Source organism: Trichosurus vulpecula, chromosome 2 (genome assembly GCF_011100635.1).
Source record: "Trichosurus vulpecula isolate mTriVul1 chromosome 2, mTriVul1.pri, whole genome shotgun sequence".
Classification (NCBI taxonomy): domain Eukaryota; kingdom Metazoa; phylum Chordata; class Mammalia; order Diprotodontia; family Phalangeridae; genus Trichosurus; species Trichosurus vulpecula.
The window spans coordinates 88,549,791-88,565,615 of record NC_050574.1 but is presented as its reverse complement, the minus strand read 5'-3'; the positions used below and the strand labels follow the sequence as shown (position 1 = coordinate 88,565,615).

Genomic DNA, 15,825 nt, shown 5'->3' with positions numbered 1-15,825 from the left:
CTGAGGCCCACAAAGATGAAGTGACTTCTCCAAAATCACAAAGGTAACAAGTAGCAGGGCCAATGTATGAATTCAGACTCTCTTAACTCTAAATCTACTCCATTTTCCACTGCACCACAATGGCTAGACTTTATATGGGTTCAGAAATTTGCTCTGCTCTGCTAAAGCCCTCCTCTGGTCAAACATCACTGGCATAAAGTGAACTCAGGTTCCATTATGAGAACAACACAAACTTAGTCTTACCAAATTGAAAAGGTTGTTTTCTGAGGATTAGCCTAACTACATCTAAAAAGAATCTTCACCAGTAGAGTAACTTCTGGGTGAAGAGGGATTAAAATCTACATTAATGGAAAGATTACTCAGACTAAAAGACTCACAAATCCTTGAAGTTCTGAAATGAAGAGAAATTTGGAAGATTACATGTAATAATTTTATCACAGTAAAAGGAAAGTTGGAGAGTGGAGTTACTGAAAGACATGAAAAGGGTATGTTAAGCTATAATAATAGGTAGATGTTACACATTATGTTGGAGTTATCCTTAATTTACATGATTTAAAGTAGTGATTAGGGTATATCACAAAATGATAGAGGACACACCTCATGGCAATAAGACAACTGGAAATACAATCAGAGCCACTACAATTGACTTCAGAATTTGCTGACATTAACCAGGCAGACACTGTCCAGGCATTATCCACAACAGGAGGTACCTGTTGCTCCATGATGCAAAAGGCCTTCTGATCAAAATATCAAGATCTTTTATATCTTTCAGTTTGGCCCACTGATCTAATGTCCAAGGGCTGGAGGTTAAGATATTAGGGACTGAGTCAGCACTTATGAAGTGTGGATAACTACTACCAAGGCAATGATTTTTCAAAGAACTAGGATTGTAATGGGATCTTTAATAAGAGGCTATCTTCCTTGCTCTCACCCCCTAAACAGGAAGGAAGGCAACAAGTTTACCAGGATTCATCTCACCAAAATAAATAGATGTAAAGCGTAGCATGAGCAAGAGAAGTGTGGGTAGAATCTTGCAGAGTAAGTCAAATGGAAGCAATAATACAGAAAGTTCAGGCTCTACTAATATATTTTATTACACAGACTGTGATAAAAGTTTATGATGGACAAATGGGCTTCTCCTGACTGTGGCAAAAGAACACACTGTTTTGATTTGACTCTGACCTGCTGGATGGTTATGGTAAGTACTTTCTTCTTCTTCTTCTCGATCATCCTGCAGAGACTCATCATGGAAAGAGGCCTCTTCACTGCTTCCTTCCAGGCCATTTCGTAAGGCACCACGCATGTTCAACACAACAATGGAATCATCCACACTGCTGTGGTGTTTATTTACTGCATTCTCAGGAGTTTGTGGAATTGGTTTTGCAATGGGGTTAGTGTAGAATCGAGACACAAGAGAGTCATCATCGCCATCCTGCTGATGGTTCTCATCAACAGCTTTGCTGAGAAAACTAAATCTATAGAAAAAAATGAAATTAAGTGGTATGCTTGGTTTAAAAGGAATATTTGCTGTGACCTAGTCTTATAAAAGAATATATTTGAGCAATCTAGTTGGAGCAAGACAGTTCTTGGCCAAATATACGCCAATTAACTTTCAAGACAAATGGCAAGTCATTAGATTTTAATGACTACATGTCCCCTCGTGTCAGTAGTGTCAGGACACACATTAAAGAAAGTGCATCCAAAAGAAAAGCCATCCAAATAATATTCAAAATGACATAATAAGACTTGTTTTAAAATAAAAATGTTACGTGCTAAAAACTCATAAATAAGAGAGTTACATCTTTTTTTGGGGTTTTATACCTGTGGTCAGGAATATTCCCAGCCTTGTTTCAGAGTGCTTTCCTTCTGAAGATTTTAAATCAAGGGGGATTAAGTCTGAGTTTAAAGTACTTAGAGAAGAAAATCCCTTGAAAACAATAGGAGGGGAATAATAGAATTACAGAACTATCTTAAAGAACATTTATGTCAACTCCTACATTTTATAAACAAAGAAATTTAAGTTGTCTAGTCCAATCCCAGAAAAGCATGAACCATTCTCTAGATCACCCCTGACAGAGGGCCAGCCAACCTTTACTTAGTAATTCAGACTGAATCTGTGACTTCATTGATGTAGGAACTCCTGGGTAAAGAAACTCCATCAACTAATTCAGGTCAGCACCTCACTGGGATGTTAAGTAGCTTACCAGTAATGGTCACATAGCCACTATGTTTCAGATAGAGAACTTGAACCCTGGTCTTCCTAGTTTCAAGGTCTAATCAAAATCTATTAGGCCACGCTCCCCCTCAGCCTCTACTTAAACTATGATGGGTACCTTCCCAATATCCCATTCATTATTAGGGTGGCTTTGATTGTCTTTTCTTAAAACTACCTCCTTACAACTTCTACCCATCAGTCTTAGTTTTTTCCCTGGGGCCAAAAACTAAGCCTGAGTGTCATCACATGTTACAACTCTTCAACAAGAAGTGTGACCATGTCACCTCGCTGATAGTCTCTAGGAGCTCCCTATTACCTCCAGGATCAAACATAAACTCCTGTTTCTTGTTTAGTCATTCATAGCCTGACCTATTCCTACATTTTCAGTTTTCTCAGAATTTATTTTCTCTGTGTACTCTGATCCTGTGAACTTGGCCTTCTTGCTGTTCTTCAAACACAATATTCTAACATCATGCCTTTTCAATGGCTATCCCCAATGTCTAGAATGCTCTCTTTCCTTAATTCCACATCCTTACTTGAAACTAAGCTCAAATCCCACTTCTGCAGGAGGCCTCTGGACTGCCCCAATCCTTACTGCTAGTGCCTTCCCTCTGAGATTAAGAATAAGAGTTAACATTTATATAGCACTTTAAGATTTGCAAAGCACTTTATGAATATCTCATTTGATCTTCACAACAACCTGTGAGGCAGGTGCTATCTATTATCATCCCCATTTTACAGATTAGGAAACTGAGGTAAACAAGTGTTTAAGTGACTCGCCTAATGTCTTACAGTTGGTAATTGTCTAAGGCTAAATTCGAGCTCAGTTATTCCTGACTCTGGGTCCAGTACTCTATCCACTACACCATCTAGCACCTTTTTTTTTTTTTGGTGAAAGAATTTCTTTTCAATTAATTAATTTGTTTACCATCTAGCACCTTTTAAGATTAACTTCCATCTGCACTGTATATATGTATAGCTGTTTTCCTCTCAATTAGAAAGAATGTGAGCTCCTTGGGGCAAGGACTGTTTTTTTCCTTGTTTTATATCTCTGGCACTTAGCACAACATATGAAACAGCAAATGCTAGTTTACTACTGAATGACATGAAGGCAGAAGACTTACTATACTAAAATATATGGTATTTTCCTTAAGAATTCATAGGATGCCACAACTGAAAGAGACCTTAAAGTTCATCTAATTTGATGCCTTCATTTTATAAATATGGAAATTTAGACCCAGACAGATGATGTATAACTTGCTTAAGGCTAACTTGTAGTGCCTTGACTCAACCGAAATTTTAAAGGGCTCATGATATAGTCTTCTTTCCACTGCTTAATAATTCAACACAACTAGGGACAGCTAGGTGTCGAAGTGAGTAGACCACTGGCCCTGGAGTCGAGAGGACCTGAGTTCAAATATGGCCTCAGACAATTGACACTTAGTAGCTGTGTGACCTTGGGCAAGTCACTTAACCCCAATTGCCTTGCCTTTCCCCCTCCAAAAAACAAAAACAACAAAAAAATTCAACACAACTCAGCATACCTCTCCCCATTCTCTGGATAATCTGATGGTGAGGCCAGATCTTCGGCATCCCGACTAACAGGAGAAAAGAGGTTGCTATTGTTGAGATTTTTTAAAACCAATTTCTTGATACTCTTCCTGCAAAAGAGATGAAGATAACAATTCTCTGAGAAAAGAATGAAACCTGAGAACTTCAAGTTGTCACATACCACCTACTTCAAATGCTAAAACAACATAGAGCAGGCTACATGTATAAAATGTTCCTTTGACTAAATATTGCAACCGTGTTTCAATCTGCTAGAAAACCTGTTAAGTATCTGTTCTTGTCTTAAATAGACAAAAGTGTTTGTAAACTTGAGGGACATGTTCACAAGGACATTTCCTTATGTCGATCAATGTCAATCAGATGATCACAGATCAAGAGCTGGAAGAGGCGAAAAAGGGCCAATATAGTTTAACCCCTTTCTTTTACATTTAAGAAAACAGGCAGAGAGGTGAATGGTATAGCTGAGGAAGGAAAGCAGCCAATACACAAATATGTGCTGAAAAGAAAAGGATGCAAATTGAGGGCCAAAAGAGATCAAAAAGACATTGTGTCTGAAAAATTTGTCTCTCTATCCATCCATCCACCTTCCCATCAATGAATGTGTATTTTATTAGGCAAATTTATAATGCATAAAGATACACACACACACAAACATATCCTACTATACACACACACACACACACAAATATGTACTTATCCTATCAGATTATAGATATACACATTTATAGCTACCATCCTCCTATATGTCTTCATATATAGGATATATATATATACACAAACGTTACTTTATGCAAAAAAAGTTTACTTAATAAAATTTACTCACATTAAGGTTTACATATTAATGAATAACGCCTGTTAAAGTTTACAAAGCGCTTTCACTGCAAATATAGTGGGGTAGTTGTGTATTATCCCCTTTTTACAGATGAGGAAAGGGAAAATGACTTGCTTAACATCTCATGGCTAATAAATGTCAGAATTTGTATTGAACCTAGGTCCTTCCCGATTCCAATTCCAGTGGTTTTAGCACTACATCTGGTGTTTCTCCACCCAAAAAGTCAGTTTTTGTAAACTGTATTTTTAAAAAAAGGTATCAGGTAAGTTTTTTAATTGTATAAACCACCTGTACTGCTTAAAACTCCAAAGACAAAGCTATGGGTGTAAATAACAAAGGGATGATAATATACCTTTTTTAAAAAAAAATTAGAATGGGAGGAGGATGATAAAAAACTATACTCCATTTTATAGCTTCATTTTCTGGAAGGAAAAAGTAGGCCTTGGGGGAAATATAAGTATATAAACCTGTTTTTGGTCTTGGCAGTCTTTAGCCACAACCTAATAAAACTCAATTCCTACTAGGTTTGAGCTGATCCAATTCCACAGATTTTCAAGAACTATGTAATGCTTTTCCAGAATGGTTGCACTCACCCATCCCCTCAAGTGGAGGTAAAGTTTATCCTTTCTAAATGAACTTGGAAGGGTGCCCGCCATCAACAGAGAAAATGGCTCAACAATTTTTGTTATATGTAAGAGTATACTATTGTGCCATAAGAAATGATGAAAGGGATATTTTTAGTGAAACTGGGAAGATCTGTATGAACTAATGCAGAGTGAAGTGAGCAGAACCAGGAGGGCAATTTATACAAAAACAACTGTAAAAACAACCAATTTCTAAAGTCTTAGGCACGCTTATCAAATACAATGACTAACCACAATTTCAGAGGTCCAACTGATGAAGAAAGTTACCCACCTTCTGACAGAGAAGTGACAGACTCAGGGTACAAAGAAGGAAACATATTATTTTGGACATGACCAATACAGTAATCAGTTTGCTTGGCTATGCATATTTGTTACATGAATTTTGTCCTTTTTAATCACTGGGCATAGTGTGGGAAAGAAAACTGATTTTTCTAATTAATAAAAAAAGTAATTTAATCCAATACAAAGGAACTCTAAAATTGCTCCTTTTGTAAGGCCCGGGATCTTTTCATTATATACTCAGCCCTTAATTTATCTTTCTATGATCTCTATGTTGGAAAATGTATTGGATTAAATCAAGGAATTCCTATATTATAAGGTTCCTGAAAATCAGGGACTGTGTCTAAAGGACATAGTATCAGTTGCTTTATGGGTAGCCACTGATTGAATTATTGATCCCTGAGAAACTGAAGTCTCCTTTAACTTGAAGGATCCACTACTACTTCACTTTTAGTACAAATGTTTTCTAAAACTTAGGGTTGTTAAATCCAAAACGAAGGTTCAGCATGACGCAAAGTGTCAAGAAAATTAACAAATCTTGGATTCTCTGCAACTCCCCCTTATCAAGACATAAGCTAGCTGAAGGTTTTTTTTTTAATTATTCAACTTTTAAAGGAAGATAAAAGGTTTTAAACGACTGTCTTGGTAAAAATTTAGACAAAAAAAGGAAAAAGTTAAATATCAAAATGAAAATGCACTCAAAGGGCAAGGTGTTGGGTATCTATATAATCCTTTATAAAAAGGACATAAAAATTCACATGCTTGCAAACAACCAATTATTCAAAATGCCAAAAGCAGTTTTGATTTTTGAGGAATAAGAGGAGAATTATTATCTTTTTAAGATTTCCATGACACTAAATCATTGGTATTATGGACACAGACACATGGAAACCCATTAATGAAGAGTGCACATAGAATTAAAAACACACAAAGACCACCTGAACAAAAAATGAGATAAGGGAACAGAAAGGAATAAAGATTATAACAGTGATGACTTTGCTCTTTCTAAATGTTATGTTATGCTAATGTGTCCAAACTAACTTGGGCATGAAAGCTCCATTGGCTAGAGATGGCTCATCATCATCTAGCCCATCAAAGAGGTGGGATTTGGCTGTCCCTGTTGACTGCAGAGCCTTAGGCCGGACTCTAGTGGCAGGGCGAGGCGTCAGTTTATAGTGAGTAGGAGTGGTCAGAGCCTTCTGTGCAGCTGGGTTTGTGGGTTTCAACCTCTGCAAAAACAAAACAAAAACAAACAAACAAACAAAAAAACCCAAGAAGCATTAAGTATAATTCTTGTAATCTTATTTTTGTTTCCATTAACCAAGAGGTTCCCTGCAGATCATAATCTAATGTGAAAGAAAGATGATGATATAACATTTATACATCCCATTCAAAGCTGAGCACAAAATATAAGCAACAAGTGCGTAACAAAATAAAAGTCAAGTACCCTCTGCTTCAAAAAGTGAGGACTCAGTTTCAAAATCCACCAAGGACCATGATCCTATCAGGGATGCAAGCATCCTATTTTCATCTTCCCTATGATACGAGGACATCCAAAGAACCTTTTCCTGTAGTATGTAATCTCCAATTGTTAGACAGTATTCAAATACCAAACGGTAACTGTGGCACATCATAACAAAAAGCCCATGTGTCTGGTTTAAGCAAATAAGGCAGCAATATCCTCACATTATGGATGTGAGAAATACGTAGGATAACAAAATTAGGTGGGTTCTTCGCTAACTTAAAAGAAAATATGGATTAGAGTGAAGAGTGAACCTAAGAGGCTCATAGGGGTTTGTTTCTTTGTCCAGCCCACAACCTCTATTGAGCACTTAGATAAAGAACATAAGCTCTCCTTATTAAAAAGACACAAATTTGAACAAAGATTCATTCAGGAAGGCTAGAAAAATGGACCGAAAGCAAGTTAAATTTGTCAGGTATAAATGTAAAGTCCATATTAAAAAGCAATGATATAATTAAAGGATGGGGGAGAAAGGGGTTTTTACTCAATAATGAGTTCAATGAGCCAACAGCACAATGTAGCCATTAAAAAGAATTATTGCCACCTTCGGTATATTAGTAGTAGTACCCAGATCAAGAACAGTGATAGTCCCACTACACTTTATATTGGTCAGACCTCATAGGGTTTGGGATCAGACACAGATTATCACTCCACATAGTTTGACAGTGATGTTTGCCTACAAAGTTCCCTTTCCTTTACAAGAAATTTCCCACGCAAGTCCCTAAATGTTTCTAACTTACCTCTTCTTTCTTCTTGGGGTCTGACATAGGATTCCGGAAGAGAGGAGAGTCTCCAAATGGTGAGTATGTCAGACTATTGATATGCTGCTGGAGAACAGCCTGCTGAGCAGCGGTAGCATTCGGATCTGTCAAGGCTTCACAAAGTCAAAGAAAGAGCAAGGTGAGTTTCCCATACAATGTGGCACATATATTCCACCAAACTTCTGCACATTGCCAACAGACAGAGCACTGCCTTCAGGAAGGTTCATCCTCTAGCCATTTATCCAACTACAAAAAAATTCCTTATAAAGGCTGTTCTAGTAGATAGTAGATGTAGCTAAACCTAGGAGACTAGCAATAGCATTTGGGAAAGAGAAACAAGGCATAGCAAGGTCCATTTTCAGGTTCCATACAATAATAATTTCTCAGTACTATTTTTCCCATTTTATTTTTAGCATAAATATCAAGTAAAATGAGCATTTTTACATACAATGTGGAATAGGAGAGGACTATACAAGAAACTGAACATCTCTCAAACCTCAAACTAGATAACCAGAAATGAGTTAGTTGATTGACTTTAAGGTCAGTAGGGTAATATGACACAAAAATACTTGAAGGAGCCTTTCAAAGGCACAGTACTTACCTACAGGAGCCTGAGGAGCACCAAAACCCAAGGTGTTTGTGGTAGCACTAAATCCAGGGGTTCCAAAAGCTCCTGTGGCCAAGGTCCCTGTCCCTATCTTGGGCTGGTTGGTTCCAAATAAAGATGCCTGCCCAACACTAAGAGCTATGGGAAGAAGGGAAAAAAATACTATCAGTCAAAATAAGTCTTTTTTGAGGGCTATAGAAAATTCAAGTGACTTAGATTATGATAATTTTGTTCAGATTCTTCAAAGTCACCACTCATTTTCAAGGCAAAGAAAACATTTCTGTGAATAAAACAAGTATTTCCAAAGCTAAGGTACCTAGACCACCAACCTACTGGTAAGTTTTGAATTTGTAATATGTAAACTATAGTGCTACAAAATCCAACTAATTTGCTCTTTTAAATGTTAGAGAATTTTTGCTGGCACCTGCTAGCTGCTGGGCTTTTCTGTTCATAAATGTTTAATAAACAGAGAAAAAACGAAAGAGAAAGAAAGCTAACATAAAAAACTTAGGAAAAGAAGCCAAGGGCCTCTAAGACAAACAAGCCATTAATTCATGGACTCAAGCACGTAGTTAAAGAAACAAAACAAAACCAAAATATAACGAAACACTTTTAGCATCTCTTCTGTGAAAATGGAAATCTGGTTCTCCCATCTCTAGTGTCCCAGCACAATAAGAAGTTGTGGCCAGAGTGGCCTTTATTTTCTTTGAGCGACTCAGTTTATCTCATTGAGTCTTGCTGGGTGCTGGGTCTGTGTGACCTCTTCCGGGGCAGGAAGCCCAGAGACCCATGCCTGGGTGCAGAGAACTTCCTGTGTGATGATTCATGGGGCTGGCTGAGGGGAGGTGTTGACTCCAGAGCCATGCCCTATTGGGTGTTAACCTAGGTGAACCTCCCAGGGTCCTAGGGGAAGGGGCCAACTCAAGAACCAATCGGCTCTGGTCATTCAGGCAGCGCTTGATGATGTCAAAAACTCTATAAGCGGGGAGAAGACAGCTTGAAGACTCTTTCCAGTTGGCGCGGCAGTGGTGGCAAGCGTGACTCTGGGCCAGCCCGAGGTGTTGGTAACTATGAATTGTATTGGGTCTGTCTGTTGATATTTGTAATTTGTTTGTATTTAGTTCTGAACTTCGGGGTGCTGGCCTTTTCCCCTGAAGTAAGTGAATGAATCAGTATTTGGTCTGTCTGTTGATGCTTGTCTGTATGCTCCCCGAACTAACTGAATGCTGGATTAAAGAAAGCTTGTCAACCCCTTCACCGTGCAGATAAAAAGAACCTATGCTTTCCCGGCGTGCCGGCAGCCTCCTGAGTGCATCTTACGCCCCCACAGAAGCTGCTAGCTGGATTGTTAAAACAGAAGTGAAAGTATGAAAGCCAAAGTGAAGGCAGGGACAAACAAACATGGCCCTCTCTTTGGTAACTTTCTCATTGTGCCAGTATTAGTTACCTGTTCCTGTTCCAAAGCCTGTTCCAAGTCCTGTTCCAAGAGTACCAGGTGCTGTTTTACTTCCAAAAATATTCCCACTTCCACCAAAACCTGAAAGGACAAGGTAAGTTAACGACTATGCTCTTAAGGCAACACCACATTTCCCCTAACATGCAAAAAAATATGGCCAAAGCCTGAAATTCTTACAATGATTATATGGCTTAAGCTTTCCCAATCTGTAGGTCAATTTTGCTATTGAATTCTCTACATGACATGGAAAAAGGGTTTCTGAATGATTTCCTCAAATCCTCAAAAGATCTGTAATGATACTATGGCACTGAGGAAGGAAATATTCAAACATCATGGCTACACTTCAGTTTAAGGGACATCCTTCTTGGAAGGCTTATAACACTGCCAACACACATGGCCTTCCTAATCTACAGCCAAAGTATGCAGTTCACAATCAGTGGTCGAGCCAGAGACTTTAACTCCTCTAATTAAAATCACTGCTCCATTAATATATTTAACTGATTTTCAAAATCTATATAGCCCACCTTCAATTATTTACACTATCAACATTACTGTCCAGTTCAGAGGCAGAGACAGACAAGACCATTTATGGCTACATCTAAACATGTGAAAGTATCGACTGGCATATCATGCTAGGAGCACAGCAAGTGAATATAAGTGATTTCCAGATTAAGTGTGCTTCCTCAGTTCTCCACTAGAAAAAAAAATGAATGAAAATTCAGCAACACCCCTTTCCTCACTGATAAATCATATAATGAAATTGAGAAAACTGTAGGTTTTCCTTTAAAATCCTTAGCTATCGCCTAAGATACCTCTACACTACTCTTCCTTCTGTACATATACGCATTTTCCTAAGATTTCTATTGTTTCATGTTATTTAGTGAAGCAAAATCAACTATATCAAGGAAAGGCTATCATAGAAAGAGGACAAAGTTAACTTTGAACTAGAAATAAGTCAAAAAGAAAAGGCCTCCTAAGTACATCAAAGGGAAGGGAAGGAACAGTATAAAGGGAGTATGTGGGACTTATGGAGAAAGCCCATAAGAACAGATAATATGGCAGCTGGATAGAGCACTGGGCCCAGAGTCAGGAAGACCAAGTTCAAACCTAAACAATACACACCCTTACTACATGGGTGACCTTGTCACTTAACCTCTATTTGCTGCATCTTCTTCAACTGTGAAATGGGGATAATAATAGCACCTACCTCCTGAGATTGTTGTGAGGATCAGTCAACGTTAACATTTATACACATTACAGGAGCTATATAAATGTTAGCTATTATTATTGCTGTTGTTATCATATAGCTCTTGATATACAATACTAGGATTTCTCTTTCCACTATTGAAAGAGTGCAAGATAAAGAATTTTCAAGAAAGTTTAAGTATTAAAAAAAGACATGGTTGACCTTTTAACGTATGTTAAGTGACAACCCCCCCCTTAGCATTTTAATAGCTCATAAACAAAGAAAGGACTATTGACGAGCTGTAGCAAGCAAAAAGGGAATGAGGAGGGTAGAAGGAGGACTCATAATTAAGTACAATAATGTTAGAGGAAGTCCACTGAAAAATGAACTGAGAATTTTTCTAAATCAGCTAATTATTAAGACAAAGTTTCACATTCTACTAAAAAACTGGCTTTCTGCTCATCATTTGGCAGCATAACAAAGTCTACAAACTGACTACAAAAAAACAAAACCCTGGAGGGAACAAAAGCTATATTACACTGCTTATATAAAGGATTTGCTAACTGTCTCTTAAGGAAGCGATCTTTTTACAAATATTAGGAATCTAGCACACTAAGTAGGTGACAGTCACAAAGATTACAAACTGTGAATCCATTGTACTTCAAATCAACATGCAGAAAGCTAGACCCAATGCTGGAAACATACTAGCGGACTCACTACTTCTAACAAATACATCTTTTATAAGATTTTCCTGACAGTTAAAAAGAAATATTATGGGGGCAACTAGGTGGCGAAGTGAATAGACCACTGGCCCTGGAGTCAGGAGTACCTAAGTTCAAATCCAGCCTCAGACACTTGACACATTTACTAGCTGTGTGACCTTGGGCAAGTCACTTAACCCCAATTGCCCTGCCTTCCCCCTTGCAAAAAATTAAAAAATAAAAAGAAATATTACATCCAGATCTATAAATGGAAACCACAGTTGTAGTACTGCTGCACATATCTCACAGCACATATGCAGTAAACAGAAGCTTGATGACTACTTGTTAGGGGAGATCAAAGAGGGGATAATCAAAAGAAGAAAGCTGAACTAGAAAACATCTACAGCACTTTCCAAGGTTAGCAAGTCTATGATTACATGAATCATTTTCTAGATAGGAAAAAGATTAAAGCTAGGACAAAGCTTAAATACTTCATTTGTGATTAATGAGTATCTACCATCTACTATCTCAGATCCGAGTGAAAATATTGTTCTTTCCCATAAACTATAGCCAAAGAGAGGTTAAGCACAAATCCAAAATCAATGTAAGTGAATGATATGGTATCCCATAACACCAAATTCATCAATTTAAGATTAAAATGTGATACCACCAGAGTCTAGCTGTTGCCTCACTGTAGCTGTTGCCTCACTCGTGTTGCCCAACATAATAACAAAGCTCAGAATAACACAAACTCCATACCTCAATATCTTAGCAGACTTGTCTTTTTCTCCAATATAAGAGCTTTTAAAAACTCACTGCTGGCCTGGGAATAATATTTATGGTGATGTTTAACCTGTGATTGCTGACTTACACTAATCAAGTCCCTTAGTTCACCATCTCCCAAAGAGGATGGACTATATTTCCTTAGAAAATATAAAACTCTACAAAAAACTTGGTTCCAAGAAAAATCTAAATGGGTCCGTCAGGAATTATCACCAGACTTTAAGTCAAGACATTGCCCCTGACTAAAGAATTTAAAAATTCCAGAAGTACGTATGATCCAGTATGTTAAATTTAAGGACGTACATCATGATTCAGTTCTTCAATTTCTATATTAAAACAACTAAACATTGATCATTTGGGTACCATAATCTTGTTCCAAAAAGCATCTCCTAGAAAAGAATAGCTTGGGCCTTGGGGCTAGCACATATGCCATCAGCACACATTCTGACTAGGATGTTGTTGCTGTTGCTGTTTGTCCTTCATTCTTGAAGAGGACCATGACATCAGGAAGGTAACTTGCTTGTGAACTGGATTTAAGAGAGAGAGTCACCAGCCTCACTTTCTCCTCCCAAGCCATTTGGGTCTAGTGGCAAGATATAGATCAGGACAACTGGAGACAGACCTGACTAGGTTATTACACCAAAAGCAACTTCTCTTTGTCAGGCATGCCACAAAATCATCTTAGATCGATAAACAATTACAAGAAGGTATAAGGCACTATGCTGTTTGGTCAATGTACTTCTTAGGGATCTAAGTTACCTTCTAAGTTGGGAGAAAGGAGGGGGAAGACTAGGAAATAATGAACAGGATTCAATTCTATGAGAATGAATTTTTTTTTTAAATTAAAGGATACGGTTTTATTAGTCACTGTTCATGACTTGCAATTCTCTTTTATAACCTTTCATGGCTTACCTGAGCATTTTAAATTATTCAAAATCATTTAGTATTAGGAGATTGGTGACTTGGAGTGTGGTATAGTCAGTGCAACTTAAGAGAGTTAACCCTGCTTTTTATATGTACCAAAATTGGAAGTGTTTGTATTGGTTCCTAAAGTCAGGGTTGGTTTGTTACCAAAGAGCCCGCTACTGGTTGTACCAAACGAGGGAGCACTGGTTGTAGTAGTTCCAAATGCAGCAGGCTTGTTACTGCCAAACAGGGTCTAAAAAGGAAGAGAATATAATACATATTACAGTATCATGAAGTGTTTCCTTTAATACAAGAGGTAATGAGTGGAGTAAGTCAAGCAGATCAACAGTTCCAACTAACAGCAGTATGCTCTTTAGGAGCATAATATCAAAGTCTAGGAAACTGCAAAAATATTAACATAAGGAGTGAGAAGGAAGAAAGCTACACCGGTAGTTAAACACCTGGCCACTGTAATGGATTTTATACAATTAATGTTCCACTAAAACAAAGTTACAGTAATTAAAGACAGACACTGTAAAAATTTTGGAAAAACATCTTGTAATTTTATCTATTTCTCAACCTCACTTACCTGGCTAGAAATATCAGAATACAAGCTCCAGGATAACAGGACTGATACTCTCCCACCCCAACTCCCTCTTTACTTTAAGTGATAGAGTAAGAAACTCAAATTTATGCAGTGCTTCATAGTTTACAAAGCATTCTATTTTCACAATAGCTCTCTTAGGTGTGGAATGCAAATAAAATTATGCTTAATTAAGAGATAAGAAAACCATGGCTCAAGTTAAGAGTTATGCTCATGGTCAGATAGTGTAAAAGAAGAAATTGGAAAATCTGGTCTACTTTAGCACTCTTTCCACATCCTCATGTCACATCATACAAGAAGTATTCATATCATGTCACACTGTAGCTTACATGTGAATTCCATTATTCCAACTAGCAAAATATGATTTACTCTCATTATTGGGATGAAGCTTTGGAAACCTAAAAGCACTATGTAATTGTCAGCTGTTATCATTATAACCACATGTATATTTTAATAACAATTTTGTTTTAGGACTTATACGATTTCAATTGAGTTAGGTTACAAGGACATGAAGCCAATAGTTTGGCTACCAGCATGAAAGCCATCAGACACCAGGCAACCACCAAAAAGACTCCTCTACAAACACTATAATGAGTGCTGCTCAAGGTCAGAGGACAGAACTAGGCAAAGGAACATGGTTTGATCTGAAACTAACAGAATGTTTTTATCATTTCTATTCACATTCAACAATAATGTTGCACAATTAATTATATACTCTGAATGGAACAATACTCCAGAAGTACATTAAAAAGCATTAGCAATAAAAATAAATGAAATTCCCAAGATTTTGGTACTGAAAATAAAACCGCTAAAGGATTCTTGTAGCTGCATCTAACAGCTACTGAGCTGTATTAAAAAAGTTCCGTGCATACTAAGCACAAAGCCACATATATAAAATTATTAAAAAACTCTCATATTATCAAACCATATAATGCACTTTCTAAAAACAGACAAAAACAGGCAAAGTTAGCCTTTCCTCATAAACTTGTCACGATATTAATTTTTTAAAGAGCAGGTTACATCCATGTACCCTCAAATCATAGTCAACACTGAATACATACCGAACCAACAGCACCAAATCCTGTGTTGGTTGGCCCAAAGAGGCCTGTTCCTGTTCCAAATCCAGTAGCAGCACTCGTGTTTGTAGCTGTCCCAAAAAGGCTTCCAGATGAGGCTTGGGTTCCCCCGAATAAACCCTGCAAACAGTAATCGAAGTTGAAAGCAAGCATTGCCAATCCCAGTTTGTCTTATAAATTGTCCCACAGAGCCTATGTAGTCAACTAAAGATAAGAAGCAGCTTCAAGTATGTTAATCAATAGACTTTACAACTAATTCTCTTGATATCAAACAGTGCTTTTAGGATCCAGGGAACAGATATTCTGAAAGATGATAAAACTGTTGCTAGTGCAGTGCTAATTTGAGCCAGTTACCTCTTTTACCAAGAAAAAGGCTAAAAGATCTAATTATTACCACTGACTTAAAAAATTAGACTTTTTGAGGTGATTATGCAACTAGTTATATAATTTTCCATGAAAATGAGATCACTGAAAACAAGATAAACTAAACTTTGTTAATGTCCAAAACATGGCATTGAAAAAAAAAAAAAGGACTTTGATTAAAATTAAACAGGTTTGAACTGCCAATACTTCTAATAATACAGCTTATTTAAATTGCACATAACTAGGGGAAAACACATAAAAACAGGATAATGAATTAATGTGGTAAGAATGCGTAGTAATCTTTTCAATGCAACCTTGAAC

The 15,825-nt window shown here is 37.3% G+C and overlaps 1 protein-coding gene across 4 annotated transcripts in view; it reads right to left on the bottom strand.

Moving 5' to 3' along the window:
* The window catches only part of NUP98 (nucleoporin 98 and 96 precursor), a 106,020-nt gene that overhangs the window by 48,871 nt on the left and 41,324 nt on the right, over nucleotides 1-15,825 (bottom strand). For 3 of the 4 annotated variants that reach the window (XM_036747858.1, XM_036747860.1, XM_036747859.1), the window contains 8 exons: nucleotides 15,127-15,261; nucleotides 13,576-13,714; nucleotides 9,877-9,966; nucleotides 8,424-8,567; nucleotides 7,802-7,935; nucleotides 6,581-6,768; nucleotides 3,760-3,876; nucleotides 1,183-1,475 (listed from right to left, as the gene is read on the bottom strand). In XM_036747858.1, coding sequence (XP_036603753.1) covers nucleotides 1,183-1,475; nucleotides 3,760-3,876; nucleotides 6,581-6,768; nucleotides 7,802-7,935; nucleotides 8,424-8,567; nucleotides 9,877-9,966; nucleotides 13,576-13,714; nucleotides 15,127-15,261 — 1,240 coding nt within the window. The remainder of the gene's footprint in view (nucleotides 1-1,182; nucleotides 1,476-3,759; nucleotides 3,877-6,580; nucleotides 6,769-7,801; nucleotides 7,936-8,423; nucleotides 8,568-9,876; nucleotides 9,967-13,575; nucleotides 13,715-15,126; nucleotides 15,262-15,825) is intronic. The other variant, XM_036747861.1, reaches the window with a different exon arrangement.